A 27,464-nucleotide genomic window follows, 5' to 3' on the forward strand; every position below is an offset into this window, starting at 1 on the left:
AAGTGCCCTGCTGACAACAGTAATTGCTTAGTCACAATGCAAGACTGAGAGAGTGTCTACCCCAGAGTGTAGACCACCACCACGTCCCAGCGACAGTCCCTGCGACAGTCGCCCATGAATCTGCCGCACTGAAGACTGTGACAGGACTTGCCCCAAGCTCGAAAGTGGGGGGGGATCTAAACTAAGGTCATTATGACTTCGTATGAAAGCAGGGCATGAAAGCTTGAGAAAAGACACAGAATTTTGGACTTTCTTGTTATTATTAATTATTGATTGATGGAGGAGGAGGAAGAAGATAACGAGCTGTGCCAGCTGCAACAAAATACAATGGCTCAGTTGTGAAACCACACAGAATAGGCATGTCCTGAAATGAAGACTTGATTAGCCCCTTATCATTGGTCATGGTGTATCTCCTGGTTCTGAAGACCTTGACATGAATGACTGGGCATGGAAAGGGAAGGAAATTTGAAACCAATCTCATTATGCAAGTGGATCATGAACAAGCAGGGTGTGTGTGTGTGTGTGTGTGTGTGTGTGTGTGTGTGTTCAGTTAAATAATTGAGACTTTTGTAATCCTTGTAATTTCTTTTTTAACTTGTTTTGGGATGGAGAGCTGTGCTGCTTATTTCTGTTGATCCATTCTGATATGATATGACATGATTGAGTTGTGCTGAATACTTTAAATGTCTTTGCTATTGTCGATCATGTTTGCATTGTATTTGAAAAAAAAAAAGAAAGAAAAAAAAGATGTTTGCAGTATATTTGGTAGAAAGATGTAAGAGGTGTCTGTGAGTGTGAGTATGATGAAGGAATGACACTTGATTGTGGCCCCAGTCTTTACTCCTGAGACAATAGAACACATCCCACTCTGAATCACCAGAGCTGTCCACAGCCTTTTCTTTTATGCGGTCCAAGGGCCCTTTGTTAAATTCTTTGATTTATTTTAAGGGTCCTGGAACCATCAACTCTTGTGTTAGAAACCAAAAGGATCAGCAAAGGTGACAATACCATGGCTGCCTACAGGCAGAGTGCTTTTTCAGGAAATGTGCCGATAACAATATAAAAATACTGCCTGAAGAAATGTGACATGGTTTTTTTATCAGCTTTGATAATGAGTGAGAAAAAAATCTTTAATGTGCAGATAACAGTATAAAAATACTGCTTGAAGAAATGTGACACAAGATGATGCAAGATGATGTGTGAATGTGATATAATTGCTAATGGTTAGCAGTTTACAGAGGCCATAAACTTTGTTGTTGTTTTTGGTATTGTGTGTGTGTTAAGATTCTACGGGTCCAGAAAAGATACTATTACTAGAGATGCGCATTGAACATCAGGGTCAAAATAGCAGTATTTGAATTATGTTCATTTATTCTCAGTTAATGATTGATTATGAGTCAGTGGGTCTTGATGACTTGTATAAAAATCATGTGATGAACAGAACCACTAGAAAAAAAAAAAGAGTTGGTAACCACAAGTCAAGACCACTTAGCACTAAGATCTACAGACATTGATTACTTAGTTATATCAAAAGCTGTGGAAAAGAGTATTATAAGGGTTGATCATTTTATGTCCTTGAATGTTTTAGGTCAAGGTAGTCCGATCAAGCTTGCCACTCCCTCCACTCCGTCAAAAATGAGTACAGGTGGTGTGGAAACAGATATTGTCAAGTACTACAAGGACAATGGACTGGACTCTTTTGCCAAAGAGGTAGGTTTGGTTTGATCTGCGTAATTGTCAAGGCCTTTGAACTGGAGAATAGAAACCATAGGTACTTGAACAGAACTTGTGTGTGCAAATTTCGAGCAGGTTTGTGTTATCCTATTGATTATCATTCTGCATTTCTGGGCTGTGACATGTATATTGACTCGTTTCTACAGTTGGACTTTTACTCGTCAGAGTTGAATGAATGTTTGGATTCTGCCTTTTTACTATTTTTAGTCTTATGATTTGCATGTATTAGGCATCAGTTGATACTCAAAAGAGCAAATTATCAGCCTTGTCAGCAACCTAAATTGCTGCTGTTTGGAGAATTTTTTTTTTTTTTATGGAGGGAATTTTTTTTTTTTTTTTTTTTTTTTTAAACTGCTGTGTTTGGTTGCAGTGCAGTGTTTCTGTCAATGGTATCAAACATAGCAGGATAGAGATGTTTATCTTCCATCCCTGCGAGGCAAGATGACTGATAAAAGAGCCCCATCAGAACAGCAAACAATGTTAGTATTGCTTACAAGACTTTAAAACTTTTGCAGTCGTCAGGAAGTTGAGTGCATGCAGGGAGAACAGGGTCTCTCACCAAAGCAGAATGTGAACTTGAAAATTGACAAGTGTGGACAGAAACAGTGCAGCATAGGGAACGGGCAAAGTGCCAGTGATGGAAGTGATCACAACACATGCTGGGCGTGGCATTGGTGGTGTGCAGTTTGAACCATGGACTGGCGGGATGAAAGTCCAGAGCTCTGATCCCTTGGCTGTTGCACCCTTCAGCTTTCTAAACCACATCAAGTTGAAATATCTCAGTAAACATAAAGTTTTCTTGCTTTTTACCCCTTTAAAATGGTTATTCATCTTGATGTAAATGATGTATTGCCAGTTCCAATTGACTTGACAGTGACTATTTTCAGTGGAAAAGCCAGGAAGTAAATTTCAGTTTTATTTTGTGGATTTTTTCCCCCAGAGCATCAAAATTTCCACAGTTACAGCACTGTGTGTTATCACAGTGAAGCCATTATTCTCCACTTCACCCCAAATCCCTCTGTGTGTTGATGTTTTGTCTTTGTAATAATCGTTTCGTTTGTGGATTCTTGCCAGAAATTAACTAGCAGATGGCTTTGATATTTTCTTCTGAAAAGATTGGTTTTTGAAACTTGTGTAAAGCAAGATATTGGTTTCCTGGCTTAATTTGAAACTTTGAGGATACAGTGAGCTTACTGTGGTTAAATGTCAAAGTTCTAACCACTGTGATTTTATTGATGAAGAAATCTGATCAAATTAGGGAACAAAGAAAATTGGTAGAGGTGCACAATATTATCACACCTTCTGCATCTAAATTGAGTGTACCTGGTTTTTGAATCCCCCACCACCACCTGAACCCTTTCCTAGTTGCCATACTCCCATCCATTACTATTAATCCTGACTCCCATATGCATATCAGAAAAAAAAATTACATGAATTCACATGTTTTTTGATTTGGTCAAGATTCTCCCCAGTTTGACAGATATTGTGTATGCATGCACACACACACGCACACAGGCATGCACATGTGTATCTGCATGCGATTTAGTATTTGATTTTACCACTGTCTTTCTTTCTTTTTCTTTTTTTTTTTTTTCTTTTTTTTTTAGCTCAGGGTGGGAACACCCTTTTCCCCACCATGTAGCCCATGTCTTAAAAATAAATTTAAAATGATAGCAGTTGTTAGTTTGCAGAGAGGTTGAGATATGGGTTTGGAAGCCTGGAATGAAAGATGAATGAGGAGAGGAAAGAAAAGGAGAGAAAAAAAAATTGAGTGAGAAGGGTTGTTGGCATGGTTATTCAAACAGATTTCTGGGTTGCTGAGAGCTGTTGTTGATATGCTGCGGATGTTCCTCATTTTCATTAATTAACCTGAACCAGCAGGGTCGGAAATCATTCCATTCCCCTTTGCTTCTTTGGAGATAAAAAAATTATATGAAGGAGAGATGGTGGGAAGAGGGGAAGAAAGAGATTCAGAAGGGAAATCTTTATTTTCAAGAATAACTGCAAGTGTACTTCTTTTTACACTACAGCCATGGTACAGTCATCTCCTTCATGGGCATTTACTACTTCAAATACTTGCATAGAAATAAGTTATTAACTAATAATATTTTGCTTGCTTGTATGTGTGTGAGAGAGAGAAAGAGGGGTTTTGTTGAATTTGTTGGCATGTCCTTATCATTATGAAGGTTTTGGATGTCCTGCAGATTTTCTTGTGTTAAATGTCACTATAGCTATGATATGGTTGATATGGTTTACTTGAGATACGGAAACATAAGAGTGAGAATTCTTCAAATTTTGTCAGATAAAGAAAAAAAAAATCACTTTTATAATTTTATTTACAGAAGAAATGTGAAGGAAAAATGAAATATAAGACCAGAATGAAATTTACTCTGTAAAAAAAAAAAAGGGGGGGGGGGGGGAGAAAAGAAAAAAGACCAAGTTTTTATTTATTTATTTTTAAAGAGAAAATAACAGTGTGCATACATATAATAATAGCCAAGTAGTTGACAGGACAGATGATAGTGGTATTGTGCTTTGTCTGAAAACATACTGCATCCAATGTATATTGTACAATTGCATAATTTTAGAGCATAATCATGTTATATGTAGTCTAAGTAGGGCCACTCTAAGGTTCCCTGAGGGGTCTGAACTGGATGCTTCAGATCATCAGTCCATTGCCCTATTTTTCAGATTCAGCCAGCAAATATACAGGTCTGTGACTGTTAGTCTTTGTCTGTTTTCTGGGTTCAGCAAGGTTTGATAGGTGTGAGAACCTTTAATCTGAGCTGAAAAGGACCTTTGGGTGTGAAGTCTGAGGTCACAATCTGACCATGTCACGGTCATGCTTGACCAGTTGGTCTCCCGTTGTGTTCAGCTTGGACTTTACAGGCTTGTGGCTTGTTTCTTCTGCTTTAAATGTGGAGAGTTTTGTTGACTGTTGACACTTCCCTCTGGTTGAGTGCATGCTTCCCATCTTGAATTGAAGCCAAACTCAGAATGCATTATGTATACTGTGAAGTGAAAGTCCCCTGTTGTTAACAGTACACCCAGGACTGTACTTGTAATGAGTTGTATCATAATACTGTTTGAAACTTGGGTTATTGGAGATGGGTTTTTTACTTTAAAATTGCAGCTGTACTAGAACTCGGTCTCAGTGGGCTTGGGTCGTAGTAGGCTCTGTGACCATTGAAGTGGATGACTGGTTACATCCTGGATATCACTGCTATTTATCTACCCTCTCTGAGCTCCCATCTGCCCCACCCCACACACCCCCTCCAGCTTCCCTCCCCCCATCTCCTCCTCCACTCTTTGTTCAAACAAAAGACTGGCCTAGGCTGCCTGACAGGTGTTGTGTTGGGGCCAGTTACAGATCTATGCACTTTTGACCTGCCTGCCTGCCTTTCCCCCAGTGGAGTTGAGCCTGTGTGGGTTTTTCAGTCAGGTCAGGTCTGCTTGGTTATCTGTAGTGAGGGGGGCAGATTTATTGACAGTTGGCTGATGTGAGGCTCTTCAAGCAGTGCCCTGGCATTGTAAATTGGTTGTTGTTGCTGTGGACTTTGTGTGTGTGTGTGTGTGTAGAATTCACTACTTTGAATGTCTTGAGCGTTTATCACCTTGACCTAAGTGTGTGTGTGTGTGTGTGTGTGTGTGTGTGTGTGTGTTATATTGGAAAGTAAAAATGTTGCAACCCAGCTATATACTCAGTTTAAAAAAACCAAAAAAAACCAAACAGATGAAAGTGTTTTGGAGAACTAGATTTATTTTCTGTCAGAAAATTACATTGCCAGTTTACTGGATTTATGAAGTTATTGTTGTTTTTTACATTTAAACTGGGGGTGGGTGGCTTGAAGGGATCACACACTTAACACACACACACACACACACACACACACACACAGAGTTTCACTCTATTACTTATCTCAGTTCATCCAGTTACCACACAGTAAGCAAAATTTTAAACCTGTAACTCTTAAGTGAAAGAGAGAGCGAGTATGTGCTGGTATGTAGGTAGTGTTCCAAGAGTGGAAGTAAATGCCTGACTGGGTCAGTTGGAGAAAGTGAGGTTGACTGACATTGTGGCGGACTGCCTGCAAACACAGGGGTGATCCAGTGTGGCGGCTTGAGTTTTATACCACTGAAGGCTGGCTGTGTCAACATACTTTGCTGCTTATGAATAGAAGTTTCCTCCTGGGTGAACTCATTCAGAGGATATACTGCCCCAGCTTTCTATCCCTTCTTTCACTGGTACGTCGTGAACAGCTATGTACCAGTGTTGTTTGTGCTGTGACTACAATTAGTATTGACTGTGTATAGTTAGTCAATATTCTTCTGCGCAGAAACACAAATAATGAAATATTAATGAGTTTTTAAGATATTGTCGTTCTGTTATTTTTTGTGTGGGGAGGCAGAGCATTGCACATATATAATATGTATCATCATTATACATATTCATCAATACTTGAACAGGAAAAAAAGTGAAGTTAAGGACATGCAGTAGTAAAATAAAGTGTGAGTTCTACAAACCAGTATGAAATTATTCACAGGGCTGACACTTTTAGACTCCTGTGTGATGCTTGGGGGTGTTAGAGTTTAAATTGCATCCTGACCTTCATGAAATTCTTTGCTAAAATTTCCCTTTTTCTTTTGCTTTGTTTCTGCCTGTTTTCTTCCTTCTTTTCTACTATTGTCTGCATTTTCTGTCTTCAGTCTGCTCCCCATTTTTTTTCCAGCAAGCCTTTTGTACATTTTATAAATTAAGTATGTATTATCTGCACAATTTTGCTCTGGAGATAAGGTTGCAGTATTGTAAACACTTGGATGGGCATTAGCTGGCCATTCTGCAGTGTTATTTTGCATATATCACCTTTTTATGTTTTTGGTGTGGCTTTGAAGCTCTTTCTCTCTTTTTTTTTTTCTGGGGATGATCAGTTTCGTGGAAGGTCTGACACCGTTGACAAAGCCTAACCTTATTTGCATTGAGCTTTTTAATGGTTAAGAAAATATGTTATGAACTATTGGTATGTTTTTTTAAATCTTCTTTTTTCATTCGTGGGCTGCAACTCCCATGTTCACTCTTATGTACACGAGTGGGCTTTTACATGTATTTTTCGGGGATTTTTTTTTTTTTTTTTTTAGTTAAAAAGTAAATGCATTTTTATATATAGATGTGACAGCTTTGTGTTTGCACACGGCTGAATTTTTTATTTGGTTAGAGAGTCCCGATTTGATCTTCTGTGGAGGGCTGGACAAAAATAAGTAGCAGTGTCAAATGTGACTTCCTGACCCTGGCGGCTGCTCTATCCAGGAACTGAGAAAGCAGGCAATGCTTTACGCTATGTAACTTCCTGAATCATAATGGCAGGGACTCTGTGGTCTTACTCTTTGCTGTTATATGTGAAACTGAAAGTCCATTTGTATTGACTTTATTAGAGGTACACCACATTTATGCAGATGAATTCTGCATGGTTCTTGCCATTCTTATCTGTGAGAGCTATATTATTTGATTTTTAATGTTGTTGTCTAGATATGAATTATTAAGCCCTTTTATGTGGCAGTGTGAACAATGTTATTCATGATAAAATATGTATGCTTTACAAACTGTTGTGTATATCGTAGCTTTCGTTGCCATGCGACTTGTTCTGCGTAGATCTTAGCGGTATTGAATCAATAATTGAAGTTGTTTTTGTTATTGTATGGTTTGCTTGTAACATGGTACATTGGTCTCTACTTTAATAATTACATACCAGTAATACTGATTGCATAGCATGGTTACTCATTCTGTTACAATTAACAAACTGACCACTCCTCAATGTGGTATTATAATTGCAGCCTTGGTTCATTTAGTTCTTTGCAATGACTACAGTGAATGAACGATCTGTATCCTTAAGGTGTCCATTAGGTTGTTTTTGGCATCTTCTTCTTCTTCTTCTTCTTCTGCGTTCACTCGTATGCACACGAGTGGGCTTTTACGTGTATGACCGTTTTTACCCCGCCATGTAGGCAGCCATACTCCGTTTTCGGGGGTGTGCATGCTGGGTATGTTCTTGTTTCCATAACCCACCGAACGCTGACATGGATTACAGGATCTTTAACGTGCGTATTTGATCTTCTGTTTGCATATACACACGAAGGGGGTTCAGGCACTAGCAGGTCTGCACATATGTTGACCTGAGAGATCGTAAAAATCTCCACCCTTTACCCACCAGGTGCCGTCACCGTGATTCGAACCCGGGACCCTCAGATTGACAGTCCAACGCTTTAACCACTCGGCTATTGTGCCCGTCTGCTTTTGGCATCGATTTCTATATTTATGGCATAGTTATAATTGTATCACAATCAGTGTTTATACCTGATACATTGAATTGGATAATGCCTTTGTGAGTATCAAAATATGAACACATTTATTACCTTATATTTGGAATCATTATTTGTAAAGGGATGTGTTCCTTTGTAAAATTTGTGGATTTTGAAACCTTACTTGCAGGTGGGGATTATTGACGCAAATGGCGATTTGAAAGGATTCAAAGAAGCTTCAACTTCCAAAACTCGTATGTATTGACTTGTGTTGTTGGTAGTCGATGATGACTGAAAAATAGTTTGTCTTGTTCATTTCTTGAATGATTTGAAATTAAACCCTCTTCCCTTACCCCCTCCATCCTCACCCCCTTTGGTCTTTCCACCATCCCGCCATCTGGAAGGAAAAATCAAAACCCAACTTTTGAAGAAAAAAAAAAAATCTTTAAGTATGGAGTTATATTGCAGTAACCAGATTGCGCAGTATTGAAACTAAAAGTGGTGGTGTTTATGCATTATTTTTCTATTCATAGGATTAAAAAAAAATTTTTTTACCAGTTTGCGTTAGGTTTTTGTTCATTTGGTTATTCAGCTTATTTTGTTTGCTTATTTTGTCTCCAGTTGATATGAACAGGAAAACATTGATTTTGTCTCCAGTTGCTATGAATAAGAACAAATTGAGAAGTGGAACCCTGTTTTGTGTGTGTGCACAGGTGCATGCTTTTGTATGCGTATGCATGTGTGTTTCTCTGACCACCTGTCTTTGGACAGATATTTCTAGTGAATCACCTCACAGATTTTTGGGAACTGCAGGTGGAATATATTCAATATACGTCCGTTGATCAGTCTATCACTAGTATCAGCTGATTGGACAGTCAAACAGTTGGAATCACATGTGAGCCATGAAGGGTTTGTTTTCTTGTTTGGTTGTGTAATGAGCGTGTTTTTGTTGTTCTTTTGTTTGGTTGTTGTTGTTTTCTTCTTTGGTAGGTCTTTAATGTTCTCAAGCTTTTGCACTGTACACTTTGTGTTTGTTTTGCAGCAACTGTACAATATGTGGCAGTGCCACTCACGCAGACCCCCAGCAAAGCATCTCCTTACAAAAGTGACCAGCCCCACCTTCTGCCCAAAACAGTTGCTACCCAACACGTGAGTCATGTTTTCTTATCTTGACTATCGCTTTGGGTCTAGTTGATCTTTTCATCCGCCCTGTTCACTTCACCTTCATTGTTTCATCCAGGACTTTTCAGATGTATTCCTTAGTCAGTTTGTTGACTTGCTGTAAAGTTGCTGTTGTTGATGTATCTGGTTTGTTCACTTTGCCGTGAGTTGGCTTGTTGAATGTTTTCAGTACTGTGAAGATTTCAGCCAGTGTAGCTTTCACTGCCTGGGAGGTTCTAATTTGTGCAGCAATTTTTAGACAATGAAAAAATGAGGGTGGTTGTGATGGGGGTGGGGTGAGAGTTTAAGTAGATCACTGATCACTTATTTTGTTCACAATAATGGTTTTGATACAACAAACCAGTCAGTGTTGATTATGGTTGTTCTAAATATTGTTGGGATAACAATTTTTATGTATCTGGGAACAGTATGTTTGATACTTGCTGAATAACAAAACACATGATTTTCTGACCATGAAAAGTGCTGAAAACATAGGGCTGCATTCAGACTTAATGGATGCTGTCGTTGGAAGTTCTCACGAGTGGTGTCACTTTCATAATTTTATACTTGGATAAAATGTTGAAAAACAGATTTGACTTTATAGGATTTGAGTTGCTCAAGCATTGGCAGTTGGCACAGAAATGTGCTGTGGTGCCCGGACATGTTGGGCTTGGGGCTGAATGATTTGGGGAGGGTGATATTATTCCTGTAATGTTGTTTGATGTATTTGACAGGCGCAATAGCCGAATGGTTAAAGTGTTGGACTTTCAATCTGAGGGTCCCAGGTTCCAATCACAGTGACGGCGCCTGGTGGGTAAAGGGTGGAGATTTTTATGATCTCCCAGGTCAACATATGTGCAGACCTGCTAGTGCCTGAACCCCCTTCGTGTGTAATACGCACGTTAAAGATCCTGTAATCCATGTCAGCATTCGGTGGGTTATGGAAACAAAGAACATACCCAGCATGCAGACCCTGAAAACGGAGTATGGCTGCCTACATGGCGGGGTAAAAACGGTCATACACGTAAAAGCCCACTCGTGCATACGAGTGAACGCAGAAGAAGAAGAAGTTTGATGTATTTTCTGATAAATACAGGACTTCTTGCCTATTCTTAACACATCATTCAAATTTTTCTGTAGATTGCATCCCAGGTGAGGTTTGTACTTCTGTTTTGCTTTGTCTGAAAAATGTTAAGAAAAGAATTAGGGAAAGTTATCAAAAGTGCATCATTTGTTTGTATTTACTTCTTTTAACCTTTCTCTCTCTCACTGTGTGTGTGTGTGTGTGTGCGTCCATTAACAGGTGATGGCATCTCCTTCTCCGAGACAAGCAGTGGTACACATGGACTCCTCCTCTCCATGGTCAGCTCGCAAACGAGGAGCTGATTATGACCCAGATTACGACCCAGGGTATGGTTTTCCTTTGTACCTAGCTGATTTCATTGTGTGGTATATAGTCGTACATTGATGTCCATATATTTGTGTGACTGTAGAGCTTAAAAGTAGCATGGGTGGGAAGTCTGAATTCATAATGGAAGTAGATAAATGGCGTAGGAAGTGTAAAAGTTGTACCTACTAATACTACCTGTATGTAATGTAAAATGTGTGGGATTTAAGTGTTCTGAAAATGCATGAAAATATACCATGTTTCTTTTATTTAAAACTGCAGCTTGGAATCACTTTTTTTAAATGGTGTAAGAAGTAAGTTGTGCCTACTGCCTGTGTAGAATGTAAAAGGGTATAAAGCATTCTAAACATGGGTATAAAGATAGCATGTTTCTTTTATTTAAAGAGGCAGCTGGAATGCCACTTAATTTTTAAAGCAGGGGTTTGGGGGGCAGGGGAGGGGTACCCAACAGTTTTCAACTAAGAAAAGGGTATTAATGGTTATCTACCATATATATCAATATGTCAAACTGCCAGTTCAGTTGCGTAACCATGAGTAGGGCATGGTGTACAGTCCTGTTGTTTAGGTTTCCACAGCACTGAAATGTGTTATCTGTCATTCTGTGCCATAACTTTGAAATCACTAAACTTGGAAAGGCGTTTTTGTTGGTCATTTGTTTGTGCATGCAGGTGTGTGTGTGTGTGGTGTGTGTGTGTGTGTGTGTGTGTGTGTGTGTGTGTGTGTGTGTGTGTGTGTGTGTGTGTGTGCCCTCGCTTGTTAGTGAATGACGTACTTGATGTATGTTTGTTTATGCATGTAGGAACTTTTTGTTGTAAATGCCACAAGCTCCCTGTGAGCATCAATCTGTATTATTATAATATTACTGTTATTATTTTTCATTCTATTATTAATTGATAATGATAATGATATTTTGTTTTTCTGTTGTTGCTATTTTTATTATGTTCTTCTTTTGACTTGTCAGTAACAGCATTTTCTCTGATCTGTGAACAGCAAACGAGGGAAGTAACAGCATTTTCTCTGATCTGTGAACAGCAAACGAGGGAAGTAACAGCATTTTCTCTGATCTGTGAACAGCAAACGAGGGAAGAAGGGAGACAAGGGAGGGAAAGGGTTGCGGCACTTCTCCATGAAGGTGTGTGAAAAGGTCCAGAAGAAGGGTGTCACTTCGTACAATGAAGTGGCCGATGAGCTGGTGGCCGAGTTCAGCGACCCCAGAAACATTTCACCTTCGGACCAGGCTCTGGTGAGGGGAACAGACATCGTATGATGTGAAAGTAGTGTTTGTGCTATTGAGATAGGCTACCCAGAGGTAACTGTTACAATTTCGCTGTATTTTGTTATGCTCGATCACAGTTTGTTTTGATGTTATGCCAATGTCAAAATTGTACGGACGTGTTCATTTTCGACAACATAGTGTGGTCATATGCTTTCCTGTCGTAACATTTCCTGGACTCTACACCTGTCGATCACAAGGCCAGGGCAGTCACTACTAACTTTGGTCTCACGTGATGATGGCAGATGCTCAGCTAATCACATGCGTGTTTACATTGAAACAGCATCGGGTGGACTAATCAGCTTGATCATTTGCCCGAGATTGGCTATCAACCTTTTCTCGCTTGGGTGTAATTTTGATTCTGGACTGCTTTTTCTGGAGCTATTTTATTGTTTTAATTTTCTTAATTGAGGCATTCCTGTTGAATGATTGTCAGGTGTCATATACTGTACCACGTCTAACTGATGCAAACCAGGTTAATCTGTTTGCTCCTCTTGGCCAGAATGTTTGCGACAGCTCAGTGATGTCTTGCAAATAGTCAGCTATCTCCTCATTTCTGTTGAAAATGGTTTTGTTGTATTTTTCTCGAGTGTGACATGCCCTCTTTTCTTTAGCAGTTTTTGTTTCTGGCTGTTATTTTCTTCTCTGTCTTCTCTTTCTTTCTTTCCTTACTGGTCCATTCACCTGTATTTTTGTCTAGAAAAACTTCAATATATGTATTTTTGTCTTTTTCTTGACTTAATAATTGGACACTGATGTAATGTTGAATTTGTTTTTACGTAGAGGGCACGCGAGTTGCCAGATAGTCTTTCTGGGTTTGGATACATATTTTTATATGTAATTTTGTATGTGTTTTTCGTTTTGTATTTAGGTTGCTCTATTTAATCCTATAGCGGAAGATCGATGGAATGGTCCATGTCATAGGCCTGTTCTAGGTTTATCCACTTGAATATGATGGGACATGTGCCTAATCTTTTTCTTCAAGTTTTCTTCTTCCCATTTTCGACAGGATCAGCATTGACAGTGGTGTAAATTTTTGGTGGAATGGATGTTTTCTCTTGTACTTCAAGACATACTCAGAGGATTTATTTCCTTATTCGCAGTACTTATCCTCACCTTATTTGTATGTCATATATTTTTCTCTTCTTTATTTTTGTTTTGTTTGTGTTTCATTTATTTTGTCTTCTTTTCCTTTCTTATATATGTACTTTATTGTCTGTGTGTAATCAAAATTGGGGGGAAAAAATGTGTCTGTGGGCCATAAGCAACAATAAGATTTATGTTAAATGACAATGAAAGTTTGATACTGCAAACTGAAGGCAGACTTTCCTGGCTTTAGGAACCGCGACAAGAAGAATAGTAAGTGATGTTGCTGTTTAAAAAGCTGCATTGTTGAAAGGGTAACATGAATTGAAGACTGGCTTTCCTCCGGTTCTCAGGCCTATGACCAGAAGAACATTCGGAGACGTGTGTATGACGCCCTGAATGTGCTGATGGCGATGAACATCATCTCCAAGGAGAAGAAGGAGATCCGCTGGATCGGTCTACCCACAAACTCCGCTCAGGAATGTCAACATCTGGAGCTGGAGAGACAGAGACGCTTGGAACGCATCAAGGCCAAAACACAGCAGTTACAGGAATTGGTATTACAGGTGAGTTGTAGCGCATCAAGGCCAACACACAGCAGTTACAGGAGTTGGCATTACAGGTGAGTCGTAGCGCATCAAGGCCAACACACAGCAGTTACAGGAGTTGGCATTACAGGTGAGTTGTAGCGCATCAAGGCCAACACACAGCAGTTACAGGAGTTGGCATTACAGGTGAGTCGTAGCGCATCAAGGCCAACACACAGCAGTTACAGGAGTTGGCATTACAGGTGAGTCGTAGCGCATCAAGGCCAACACACAGCAGTTACAGGAGTTGGCATTACAGGTGAGTTGTAGCGCATCAAGGCCAACACACAGCAGTTACAGGAGTTGGCATTACAGGTGAGTCGTAGCGCATCAAGGCCAACACACAGCAGTTACAGGAGTTGGCATTACAGGTGAGTCGTAGCGCATCAAGGCCAACACACAGAAGTTACAGGAGTTGGTATTACATGTAAGTTGTTGTCTTCTCTCCCTCAACTCTGTAAAGAAGTACTGTTCACCAGATCCATCCAGGTATGTTGGTTGTTTGTCAAAGCCTGGGTCGCTGCTAATGGTTTTCCTGTCCATTCTGCAATATTGTCAGTCCATCGTTTTTTTTGGTGACTTCTCCTCTGTCTCCCTCCCGCAACAGTTCTTTGGAGGATTGTTTTAGCAAGGCCATTGGATCTTGTTTCATGGCCTTACCAGCTTAACTTTCTTTTCTGAACTGATGTCAGCAGATCTTCATTAGGTCCAATGATGATTTAGCATATTGTTCATTGGTGATATGATCAGTGTATCTGATGTTTAGTATATACAGGTAAGCAAATGTGTGTTTAGTAGTGCATCAGGGCTAACAAAAAAGAAAGAAAAAAAAACAAGAATAAAACAACAAAAAAACAGTTGGTGTTACAATTAGTTTTGAATGAATGCATCAAGGCAGAAGTTATTTGAGTTCGTACTACAGGTAATATTTGTGTGGAACACATCAAGGCCAAAAACATAGCAGATAGATGACTTGGTCTTACTGGTAAGTGGAAAATAGTGCTTACTCTTCTTCCTTGGTCTGTTCCCACATGCACTCATCTCTGTCAGGGAATATTCATTGTATGTGAACATTTCTACCCCACAGCATCAGTCTGTTTCTGAAAGGTTGAAAGCATGGTTGGTTTGCATTGCCACAGCTTATTGAACACGTAATGTTTTTGTGTCGACAGTCACGTTTCACAGAAAGACAAAGGCATTAAAAAAAATTAAAAAAAAAAAAAAGAAAGAAAGAAAAAAGAGAGCATGATATTCAAAGCGAGATTTACAGATGACTGAAGTGAATTCACAGCTGACAACAGATCACATTCTGAGCCCAGATTTGAATGGTTTACTGGATACATCAGCAAGAGATCATCTAGTTTGGGTTTAGTTTGAGTGTAAAAAATATAAATATTAGAGAAACTATCAGTGAGGAGAAAGATAGGAAATGCAAAAAAAAAAAAGAGAGAGAGAGAGAGAAAGAAAAACTGCTTGTATACACAGGATGCTACAGTGGAAGATGGTTGTTGGAATTGTGAGCTCTACACACACAAGCGGAAGGGAGGTAATATACTAAGGGAGGCTGCTAGCAGCAGCTACTTCAGATTTTTCCGCTGACGTGGTTGTATTTTGCACAGAACAGGAATAATTAGATCCTTGCGGGAGTCTACACCAGTGGGTCATGGCAGGTATGTTGGATTAAATGCAATTTTAGAGGGGGAAAAAATGTCCTTTACAGCTTGTAAGTCAATGACTGGCATTTGTTTTTAGCAAATCGTCTTTAAGAACCTTGTACAGAGAAACCGGGAATGTGAGAAGATGCACGGTGCACCAGCACCCAGTTCTCTCTCCTTTATAGCTTGTAAGTCAATGACTGGCTTTTGTTTTCAGCAAATCGCCTTCAAGAACCTTGTACAGAGAAACCGGGAACGTGAGAAGACGCACGGTGCACCAGCACCCAATTCTGCAATTCAGCTCCCTTACATCATCGTCAACACCAGCAAGAAAACAGTCATTGACTGCAGCATATCCAATGACAAGTACGTGTTGTGGTACCTTGGTTCTCTTCTTTCTTTCTTTACTTGTAAAAGGGTGGTCTGGACGCTAGCCATTTGGATGAGCTGATAAATTGGGGTCCTGTTTGTAGCTTGCACATAAGGCATTTAAAAGCACTCACAGCAACAAGAGAGATGTTCTCACAAAATTTTGTTGAAAAATCCACTTTGATAGTAAAACAAGTACACTTTCAGAGAGAAGAAAAAAGAACAACACAAAAATGCTGCACTGTGGTGTGCACTTTCCCAGGGGAGAGCAGCCTTAATTTCACACAGATGAATTTGATAAGGAAAAAAAACAAAACAAAACAATACAATAAAAGGTGAAGTATTACAATACATTACAGTAGAAGGTTACAGCAGGGGAACGTTGTCACTAACATGTTTTGCATCTCTGACTGCTTACATTTGTGTTGTGCCTTATGTTACCTTATCACATGATCAGACTATATCCATTTGGATGAAATATGGCTTGACTGTTTTGTTGTTATGTTTAGATGATTTGATTTGATTAGCATTTTCCTTTAAAAAAATGTTTATTTATTATTGTTTTTCAAATACTCTTTGTTTTTGTAGTTATTATGAGACTTGGTTGAAGGAGAAAGTGCTTCGAAACTTGACAGGGAGAGGGCTTTGGTGGTCATGTTCTCATGACATGTTAATCTCTGCAAGAATAGGCATTTACATTAAAGAGACTTTCAAAATTTGTGGTGCGTGTGCATGTATCTTTTTTTTTTGTGTGTGTGTAACTAGATATCTTTTAAAGTAAATTTTGTTGGTTATTGTTTTTCTTCTTTGACTTCATTTTTTCCATTATTGATTTTTCCACAGATATGAATACCTATTCAAGTTTGACAACACCTTTGAAATTCATGACGACATTGAGGTTTTGAAGCGCATGGGTATGGCACTGGGTTTGGAGAAAGGCTCATGCAGTGCTGAGAACCTGACACGGGCAACCAAACTGGTGCCCAAAGTCTTGGAACCCTATGTGGTTGGTAAGTACTGTTTCCTTATGAAAAGAATAATAGTTATTTCAAGTGTTAGATTTTAGTACTGCAGAATGGGGAAAAAATCAGTTACATGTAAATTGTGATGTATACAAGTAATTTTGTGGTAGGTTAGTACAGTTTCTTTATGTTAAAGAAAACAACACAAAAACACCATCACCAGAAAACCTGATTTTTAATGCCGGTGTTAAGATTTATAACTGCACAGAGGAACAAATTAATTAAACTGATGGATATGAGTATTTTGTATTTTTAGTCTTGCCCCCCAGAAGTGAGGGTTTTTTATATTTAATTAGATTTTCATGTGGATGAGTGAAACTCTTTATATCTCATTATTCCTTGCTTTCTAAACATCCACATAAAGTAGGCCATCCTCCACTGGCACAGTTGTTTTGGCCTTTTCCTACTGCAGGATTGCCACTTGTATTAAGGACAAATGAAATTCTTACAGCATAAGACTTCGATTAACATTGACAAACTTCTCCAGTCGCGGCCACAAACACAAGGTTAAAACTATTTGAGCAAATTTATTTGGTTTGACAATGGATACAGGTGAAGAAGGATATACTGATAGGTATTGTGTCAGTGTGGATGAATCATTTCACACAGTTAACTTGTCTCAGACACATTTACAGACCATTTGAATATGGTAACTTTGTAAGAGCACAGGTTCTGGTGATATCGGGTGAACCATTTATATATCATGTTTTAAGATATACTGATGTATATTGTGTCAGTGTCAGTGAATCATTTCACATTGTTAACTTTGTCTCATACATATACAGACCATTTGAATATGGTAATTTTGTAAGAGCACAGGTTCTGGTGATACGGAGTGAACCATGTGCCTGTCGTGTTTCAGACATGGCAACAGGAAACAACACTCTGGCATTGACTTCCGGGGGAATTCGGCCAGTCGACCCCTTAACAGTCACAGCACAACAGTCCCAGTGAGTACCTTATTTGTAGTCATGTCTGTCATCGTATCACAAAAGCACATGGATGTATGTAATTTGTGATCTAAGATGTGATGTTTGTGATTGGTTTTAAGTAAATTGTCGGTTTTTTTTTCCGCCAAGTTGTAAAAACAGCTGTGTTCTGAGAGTGTGGTTGGTTCGATTCTATTCCAAGGGAGAGGGGAGCAGACAGGGCATATAGGATCGACTAATGATGCACTCACACACTCTCTCCTCACGTCAGTAGCAGGGCCACATGGAGTGGTTTTTATAGAGTGTTTACTTTACAATACAGCACACACACTAAGCAGAACAAGAACACCAGAGAATCGACAGACAGGCAGAAAATACGAAAAAAAACTTAGCCGTATGAAGAGCACAGGAACAGGAGTCATGATGGCTGCCAGAAAAAGAGGGCACTAGCCAGCGGGACAAAAGGGAGGTTACCTACTTCCGGGAGGTTATCGGCAGTATTGCTTTCGTTTTCTCCGCATAGGCGGATAGTAGTTTGCACAGGACAGGAATGTCAGACCCCTGCCGGAGTCTGCACTAGTTGGGTCACGGTAAGTATGTTATTTAAACGTAATTTTAGATAGAAAATTTCCTTTTTTTTCCCCCCCTTTTTTGTGGCCTAATTGCGTGCAGGTCATGGAGCACCCGCTTTTTTATTTTATTTATTTATTTATTTTATTTTATTTTTTAGTGTTTCACATGCCTAGTAAATTGTGATTTGTTTTTATGTGTTGTGATATGGTTTCAAGGATTGTGTTATTAGTGTAATATTGAGATATGAAATGTGCATGATTTAAGTTCTGAGGTGTATGCATCACGTTTGTTGAATTGTAAATGATGGTTTTTGTACATGTTTGTATGTATCCTAGTATTTGGTTAGATGTCTGGTCACGGGTATTGATTTTTACTTTTAGTGTTTAGAGTTTTACTTGTCAGCTTGACATTATGTAGTGTGTATTTTACATGGAAACATGCTCTGTAGATTGGATGATGATGATGATGAAAGTGTACTACAAGGGTAGAGCTGTATAAGTTACCAAGGTTGGCAAGGTGGTTCTCTTTGTTTTTCTCCCTGTGCCCTTTGTCTGTTGCTTCCTTTGTGCCAATGTGCAAGTTTCTCTTGTTGCTGTTACCTCCACTTTGTTTCTTTGTTTTTGTTGCCTGGTGGGTGTGAAGGGTTTGGTCTTATAAAAGAAAATTAAGGCTTTCCTTCACATCTTAACACATGACTGTAAATCATGGATGTTCGTTCTGTGTCAAATGATGCTGGAAATTTTGCTTGCTTCGGTGGGAGTTAAAAGGTTTATTTAACTTGAAATGTGAAGCTGTGACCAGTGTGTACATGCCTGTGCAGGTACGGTTTCAGATTTTCAAAGAGGGCATCTCTGCATTAAGACAAATCCATATAACGCTGCATGACATCTGCTAGGCAGATGCATGTCCAGCAACATTACCCATTGCTCTTTTCAGGTCTTAAGTGCATGCATATATATTTGTGTACCTGTGTGCAGGTACAGTCAAACTGGCAGGGCCAGCACCAGTAATCAAGCCTACCTCACCTACAACTCAGAGTCCCAGGACTCGGAGATTCTTGCTGCTTCCCTCTCACGCCAGTCCAGCTCGGGATCCTACGACCAGAACTCGCGCTCAGCGATCGATACTCCCTCCAACTTCTCCGAGGACGATGACGACCTCGACTCTGATGCCTCCAGTCCTGTGGATTTGGGTTAGAGAGAGAGAGAGAGATGACAAGGGAGGGAACTGTTACTCACTGCAGCTTACTTACTGCCATATTATGGACTGACAAATGTGTCTTTGCTCGACTCCATTCGAAACGTTGTGGCTCGATGGCTCGAGATATACTTCCATGTGTTCGTTATTTAGAGAGAAAGTACATAGTGAAATGTGTGTTATGTATGTGTGGGTGCTTGCACGTGTGTGTGTGTGTGCAAGTGTGTGTGTGCAAGTGTGTGCGTGTGTGTGCTGATATTAAAATGGGACAAGATGTTTAATTGAACAATCGAATTAGGAAGGAGTAGCGCTGGAGTAGCCTTCTGTTGTGGTCTCTGAAAAAACAACAACATGACCATGCTGTTGCACATGGGAGAGGAACCCCTGTAGCAAACAGTTGTACTGGGTGACAACGTTCTTTCAAGGGGTTCAGTAACCATGCTTTGGAGCAAGCAGCTAGTTACTTGTTCTCTCTTAAATGGCCGCTTCTGTTGAGTGTTTTGTTTTGTTTTTGTTTTTTTAAAGTCTGACAGATCTGCAGCAAACGGATGCATGCTGCATGCCTGTCTGTGCTTGGTTTGTGTGGTCACCAGTTTGTTACTTTGTTCCACTGTGTTCATTGTTGTTGTTTTTTGTTTGTTTGTTTGTTGTTGTTTTTCCCTGAGAGCTGTTCAGGATGAGTTTATTTAATTTGAAAAGAATGGCAAAGGCCTCACAAAAACTGGTCGTCATCTCCTTTGTCAGAATTAGAAGAGTTTCCTGTGTGTCCTCTGAGAGCGGGGTTCTGAAGGAATGTTCTCATTTGAATGGATGCTGTCACTGGAACGTGGACAAATAAGAAGTAGTAGTAGTTATTGAAACAAACCACACACTTGATTGCTGTTGCAAGCCTTTCCTGAGAGCAGTGCAGTGATGGTGCTGATTTACCTGAAGAAGAAGAAACAGTTGTGAATCATATGCTTTGTAAAACCAGTGTGTGCCGGTGTGTGCAGGTATGATCAAACAGATAGGGCCAGAAGACAGAACACAGAATGCTTTATCTCCAGTAAGAGAGACTACCAATTTCTGATCTCTGCAGGTTCTCTCTCTCTCTTTCTCTCTCTAAATTGTAAATTACCCCTGTGAATTCTTCACACAATTTTTCTTCTTTATATATATATATATATATATATATATATATATATATATAGATATTTATATGTATATTTCTTTTATGATAGCATAGGTTTGTTGTTAAGTAAAGAATAGATTTGTTTACAGAAAAGCAGATAACGGATTGCAGGATTTCGTCAAACTGACCAGTGTGGAAGCATGAAGATGGTTTTAACATTCAGTGATGTGTTTTCATGACCAGCAACTCACACTGACCCGTACAGAATGTGTCAGAAGTCATGTGGTAGTTGGATCATCAGGCACTTGTTCTCTCATAAATGGGATTTTCAGTAAATGAGATGCAGTGTCCATGGGAATGTTTAACTTTTTATGGACTCGAGTGTACATTCAAATTGAGTCTGTGAAATTGTTTTGGGAGGTGTTTTTTGTTTGTTTGTTTGTTTTTTCATTTTTATTTTTATTTATATAAACTGTTTTTGTATGGTTGACCTAATGATTTTTTTTCCAGCGGAGGCAGAAATAGGTGAGCATAAATGTTTAATGAGAAAAGTTTTCATTTCATAGTCATGTGATTTCTTTCTCAACTGATCACAAAGAAGCAAACATGAAGGTTGAGAACAAAACAAAAACAAAAAGAAAGAAAACAAAGACTAAAAACCAAAAAGAAACAGCACATGAAAATCAGGCATTTTGCATACTTTACAGGTGAGAGAAGGAACCATTTTGTTTAAGGTGAAGAGGGTGTTTGTGTGTGGTCAAGTTATGTCCCATGTATATACTGCTTAACTTAAACCTGCAGCTGTTAATTAGAGTGGATGAATGATAGTTGTGTCTGACTGTGACCGTCAGAATGGCAGAGGAGACAACTGCTGTCCTGACTATCTGGGCTAGAAATCTGATTACAGTGCAGAGTTTACACCCCAACTCTCATGGCCAAGAAGGCTTTAGGACAGACAGTGTTTGGATTGTCCCCAAAGGGCAGCTAGCCCCCAAGGCTGCAGCACTAAGAGCCAGTGCAGCCTTGTGTCCAAGTTTGGGAATCATAGTTCTTCACAACAGACTAAGCTATAAAGAAATTCCCATGGCGTGGAGAAATTATTGATGACCCTACAGCTCTCACTTTGCTGTTGGTCCAACTGGGTAAGCATATGTCAGTCTCTGATACGAGCTGAGTGTTGAGCTCAATGAAGCTGACGGTGAGGTTTTAACAATACTGGGAAATGGTGAACAAGCTATAGGGGGTCAGTGGAGCCACTGCATTTGTAACATAATTCTTTATTTGTGTACACCTCTGCTTCTTATGTGTTGGTATGTGTGGATGTATGATGTCTCCTCTTTCATACCTCAGGGCTTCTGCTAACGCACATATGTGCGTCCCTGACTCTCTAAAATGAGAGGGGACGCACTACAGTTTTGGCTAGGGAGTCCACGGGACGCACTTTAAAATCAGCATCGATCAAAATGTAAACGGGCACGGTGAAACAACTTCTTATTGTTTCACTAGTTTTTGGTTGGCATCTACTCTTCACGAAATCGGCGACTGCTGCAAAGTTCATCACTTTTGTCTTATCTCCCTTTACAGAAAACTTGTCCATTTCTGGTACGCTCACATCAAAGCTAGTTAAGTATTCTGTGAAACAGTTCGAAATCTAAAATTAATGCTGCCGCTATTGTGGTTTGACGCTCCAAAATGCAAACAAGACAAAAAGGCTGATTCTGAATCAGCCAGTGTCGATTAGCCAGCTTCAAAAGGGGATGGATCACTGAAGTTCATGGGAGTCTGCAGTACGACGAAGATGCACATGCAATGAAGTGCAGGACTTGTGTGAAATTCGCAACCAGGTCATCATGCAACTCCCGAGAAATAAATGCATTTGTGACAGGATTGACAAACTTTCAAAAATCATCCTTGAACGGCTTTTCGTTTTCAGTGGTTCACTCCTCTCACTCAATCACTGTGTGTGTGTGTGAGGAGGGGTGGGGGTAGAATGAGTGGGGTGTGTGTCTGTATGTGTGTGTGTGTGTGCATCTCTCTCGTGTGTGTGTGTGCATGTGCATCTCTATCTTTCTGTGTGTGTGTGTGTGCATGTGTATCTCTCTCTCCCTTTAAGAGATTGTGTGTGCGTGTGTGTCTGTCTCTTTGACTCATTCAGTGTATCAGTGTGTGCATGTGAACTGATTGTAAGGCAGTGTGTGGTGTGTTTGGATGAAAGAATGGTTTCTTGACCTGCGACTGGACTCTACAACCACATAAGGACTCCCTAAAATGCCTGAGTGGGAGTCCTCAGGACTCTCTAAGCAAACCAACTGTAGGAAGCCCTGTACCTATGATAGAGCACCTCACTCTATATGTTTCCTTTATACTAATCATGTACAAAAGGCATTGTCTTTGTAAGAGTTTAAATATTTGTTCTCTGCAGCTCAAGCCTTGGACAAAGCAAATCTTGTGAAGATTTCCTTTAAAATGATTAACCAAACAAGTGTTTTAGTGAGGACAAAATTTAGACCTGTTGGTTTTCATTTGAATAAAGACTGAGATCTAATCATTCTTGATTCAGACATGTTATGATTAATCTGAATGAAAAGAATGGGTGAGGAAAACGACAAAAAAAAAAAAGAGGTTAGAAAAGAGATGCTATTCACTTACATGAATTTGCACTCGGGGTTGAAACTGCATGAATGAAGGAACCTAACAAATTCCAAAATTATCTTCCAGACTTTACCTGTTTCTTCACCTATCTAGATCTGACCCATTTCTTCACCAATCTAGATCTGACCTATTTCATCACCAATCTAGCTGGATTATATTTCATGTCAAATATTCTTTCACAAAACATATGGGGGCAGGCAGTCGGAAGAAGTGTAAATGAAAAATGACAGTCCAGCATTGGAAAGATTAGAGATTATTGCAAGGTTGGTTAGTAGTTTGGTTTTATTGCGCCTTAATTTTAGCGTGATCACCCAATCGAGCTACATAATTATGTGACCTGGTTGGAGACATAATTTGACAACAAACAAGAACACCAGAGAATCGACAGACAGACAGAAAATACGAAAAAAAAACTTAGCCGTATGAGGAGCACAGGAACAGGAGTCATGATGGCTGCTGGAAAAAGAGGGCGCTAGCCAGCGGGACAAAGGGGAGGTTACCTACTTCAGGGAGGTTATCGGCCGTAGTACTTTCGTTTTCTCCGCATAGGCGGATAGTAGTTTGCACAGGACAGGAATGTCAGACCCCTGCCGGAGTCTGCACTAGTTGGGTCACGGTAAGTATGTTATTTAAACGTAATTTTAGATAGAAAATTTCCTTTTTAAACTGTCCTTCACCCAGCTTGCTCTGAGTTGCATCAGATCATCTGATTAGGAAATAAAATCGGTCTGATGTTTGGTGAGTGTGTGCAAAGGGGAGTTCTTCATAAAATGACCTATTTCATTTTCAGATGAATAGTAGGTTTTTGCTTGATCAGCTTTCAGTATGGTTTTAGCTTGATTCCTTTTATGCAGGCAAATCATTCACATATGTATGTGTGTCAAGAATGGTGTAGAAAGGGTGATAGTGTACTTGTTTATATTTTTATCATTTCTGTTCTTGTTGAAGACTTGTGCCTAGTGTGTGTTTGTGTGTGTTTCTTTCTGCACACATGTATGTGTCCGGGTGGTGCAGCCATGAGTTTGACGTACAATTGCAAAATGATGTGAATGTTTTCTCCCAGAAGACTTTGAAAGCTGCTAGCTCATTGGTGTGCATGTGTAAAAGCTGGTTGCTGATTGATTCCAGAGTCATAATTTAAGAGGAGGAGGATGTTCCCCTCCCTCCCTCCCTTTCCCCATCCTTCTGTCCTGAGAAGCTTGCTGGTGAAAATTTTTGCCTGTCGTGAAGTTCAGTGTCACTGTGTGTGTGAGTTCTGCTTCTCAGTGAGTGAGAAGAAACTTGGGAGTGAAAACGAACCCAAGGTATAAGTTCTGTTGTCGTTGTGTAGATTCTGGACTGAGCTTTTTATGTGGACATGCAGACTTGTGTGTAGGAGTGAAAGCGAAAGGGGGAGGTGGGGAGAGAAGGAAGAAGGAGAGAGAAGAGATGATTGAAAGAGAGAACAGAGGTTACAGGGAAGGAAGACTGGTGGAGTGAAAGTAAAAAAAAAAAAAAAAAAAAAAAGTTTAAAAATAATAAGTCAGGGAGCAGACACACTGCAAGAAATAAAGATTCATGTAAAGCAGGGAGAAGGTTGTGGGCAGGATGGAGTTGTGAAAAGGTTTTGGGGTATATCCTGCAGAGTGGTGAGGAAGAAAGGAACAGGGAAGAAGAGGAGAAAAAAGAAAACTGATGGAAGACAGGGAGGAGGGGGGTGTGTGTGGGGGGGATGAGGAGTGGAAAGAGTGGAGGGAAAGTGGAATGAAAATATAAATAGGAAGTGAGGGGTGTCGCTTGACAGGCGTTAGAGAACAAGAAACAATGCATAATTAAAGACTGTCTGAAAAGTTATGTGCTTGGTATTGTTTTTCTTTTTCTGTTGATGTGGTGCTTGTATCCACTGTTCTTGCTTGTTCGCTTTTCCAGGTATGCATGCCTCTGTGTGTATGTGTGAGCGAGACACAGAGAGAGAGAGTGAATTGGAGAGATGTCTACATGTGCGTGTAGATATGCTCTTATTGTGAAATAAAGAGAAAAAGAGAAACAAAAAAGAAACAGGTAAACTGAAATCCAGTTGCATAATGTTACAAACATATTGAGTTGACATGGGAAAAGAATTCTGCCTTAATTACAGTGGAATATTCTGTACGTTCTGAAACTCCTGATTCGATAATCTTCAAGAGATGTGTAAAGTAGTAATGTCTTAGAGACATTCTGTCACAGGGATTGAAGGGGACTACAAAAGAATGGGGGTGGGGGTGGCTGGACGGCACTATCCAATGAGCATTTTAATTTCTTGGAAATGGACCTGCAGTGTACAGCTGCCTTAATCATGGAGACTGGGTATCCATCTAACGAGGGAGAAGAAGAAGATTTCATGGAAATGCATGTTTTTCTCACAATATTCTTGTGCTTTTTGGCTGTGGCTTTTAATATAAGGGTTATGTCTTCATTTGAAATCCAAGTTTGGTACACTATCTATTACAAAGAGAGAGAGAGGTTTCTTGTTTTTGGAGAAAAAAAAGGAAAAAACGATGGTTGTCAGTTACTTTGTGCAGCTCAAAATGTAAAAAAAAAATACTCAAATTACGAAGTATCAGCACACTCTGAGACATTTTAGAACAGAAAAGGTCTTCAAGAAACAACCAGAAATTAACACAAATTGTACTTCCCAACTGGTAAGTTGTCACCCAGTTTTAAATGAGAATAAATGTAATTTCTGTCAGAAAATAGATATTTCAGAGGTGTGTTGTCCATCGAAAAAGCAGTGTGTTGCGCTTTGGAAGGCATTTGTTTGTAGGGTATTACATTGATGGATATGTCCATTGTTGGACAAATTAAGGTCTTGTAGTCTTTGGGATCCGAAACATCAGAGTTGATGCAGTTTTTCAAGGGATCTTGCTGCACTACTGTGCATCACTTATTTGTGTTGGCAAAACTTGCTCAGTTCAGCATGGTTTTGTGTTTTGCAGTCTTGTATTGCAAAGCAGGGGGTTGGGCAAAACATTTAATTACACATACTATTCCTTGATAACCCACTGGTGCAGACTCTGGCAGTGGTCTGATTTCCTGTTTAGGCGAAAGGAAACAGTTCATGATCCTGAATGCTGAGCTGTTCGTGTTGCTTGTTCTGTGTTGTCATTTAGAACCAGTCTGTCTTGTATTGAATCGTTACTGTTTCCAGAGAATATGTGATGCAAGGGAGCTGATGTGTTACAAAGACCAACAAGAAATCACTGTTTCAGTCACTTACATGGCTGTTTAAAATTGAAGATCAGATAGCAACAACATTTTCCTTTGTTTTGCATGGATGATGAAATATCAAGAAAAAATGTTAGTTCAGTACCATGCTTTGTACCTTGTCATTCTGGTGCAAGTGAAACCTAGCAGGTCGCTTCCTCTCTTGGGCAAATTTTGTGGGGAACACATGATTTAACGCTTCCTTCATGAGGCAAATTATGTGGAGAACACAGGATTAACTCTTCCTTCATGAGGCAAATTATGTGGAGAACACATGATTTGACGCTTCCTTCATGAGGCAAATTATGTGGAGAACACAGGATTTAACTCTTCCTTCATTAGGCAGATTATGTGGAGAACACATGATTTGACGCTTCCTTCATGAGGCAAATTATGTGGAGAACACAGGATTTAACTCTTCCTTCATTAGGCAGATTATGTGGAGAACACATGATTAACTTCCTTTATGAGGCAAATTTTGTGGGGAACACATGATTTAATGCTTCCTTCATAAGGCAAATTATGTGGAGAACACAGGATTAACTCTTCCTTCATGAGGCAAATTATGTGGAGAACACATGATTTAATGCTTCCTTCATAAGGCAAATTATGTGGAGAACACAGGATTAACTCTTCCTTCATGAGGCAAATTATGTGGAGAACACTGAACTTAACTGCCCCAGGGTTGGGGAATGTAAGGCAGAGGACACACTCTAACAGAAACGTCATCACGGTAAACCAAACATTTTCTGTTTTATCTAGCTCAGCCCTGTTCTGTCTAGTACCAAATAGAATTCTGGCTGGTCACCCAGTTCTGTAAGATATGAAGAGGACTGTCTGTTGGGGGGCAGGGGAAGGAAAGGGGTAAGAATATTGGAAACAGGTTTACAATTTTAAACTTCTATTCTCTTCTGTTTTTGCCAGAGATGTAACAAACATACAGGTTATTTTGTATTGTTTTAGCTTGAGTGAAAAGAATTATAATTGAAGGGAAATGGTGCATTGTACAGTTAGTCTGTGTAGCTGATGTTTGCAAACCAGTGTTTTAGCTTCTGCATAGCCTGCACAATCTTTTTTTTCTCCCTCCCCGTTTCTCTTTATCATGTGTCCACCATATATGTGTGTTTGAAATTGTCTATATTGATAGTGGTGAGGTGAGCGTTTGTGCATATGAGTCAGAAGTGATTGTTT

General features: G+C 39.6%; 1 protein-coding gene across 1 annotated transcript in view; it reads left to right on the plus strand.

The window, feature by feature from the left end:
* The window catches only part of LOC143289210 (transcription factor Dp-1-like), a 27,720-nt gene extending 4,630 nt beyond the window's left edge, over positions 1-23,090 (plus strand). Inside the window, exons 2-11 of the mRNA XM_076598153.1 lie at positions 1,589-1,710; positions 8,219-8,282; positions 9,071-9,177; positions 10,493-10,599; positions 11,672-11,840; positions 13,310-13,522; positions 15,416-15,564; positions 16,411-16,577; positions 17,452-17,539; positions 19,069-23,090. Of these exons, the coding sequence (XP_076454268.1) occupies positions 1,589-1,710; positions 8,219-8,282; positions 9,071-9,177; positions 10,493-10,599; positions 11,672-11,840; positions 13,310-13,522; positions 15,416-15,564; positions 16,411-16,577; positions 17,452-17,539; positions 19,069-19,288 (1,406 nt within the window). The 3' untranslated portion in view covers positions 19,289-23,090. The remainder of the gene's footprint in view (positions 1-1,588; positions 1,711-8,218; positions 8,283-9,070; positions 9,178-10,492; positions 10,600-11,671; positions 11,841-13,309; positions 13,523-15,415; positions 15,565-16,410; positions 16,578-17,451; positions 17,540-19,068) is intronic.
* Positions 23,091-27,464: the final 4,374 nt, after the last annotated feature.

Source organism: Babylonia areolata, chromosome 13, assembly GCF_041734735.1.
Source record: "Babylonia areolata isolate BAREFJ2019XMU chromosome 13, ASM4173473v1, whole genome shotgun sequence".
Taxonomy (NCBI): Eukaryota; Metazoa; Mollusca; class Gastropoda; order Neogastropoda; family Buccinidae; genus Babylonia; species Babylonia areolata.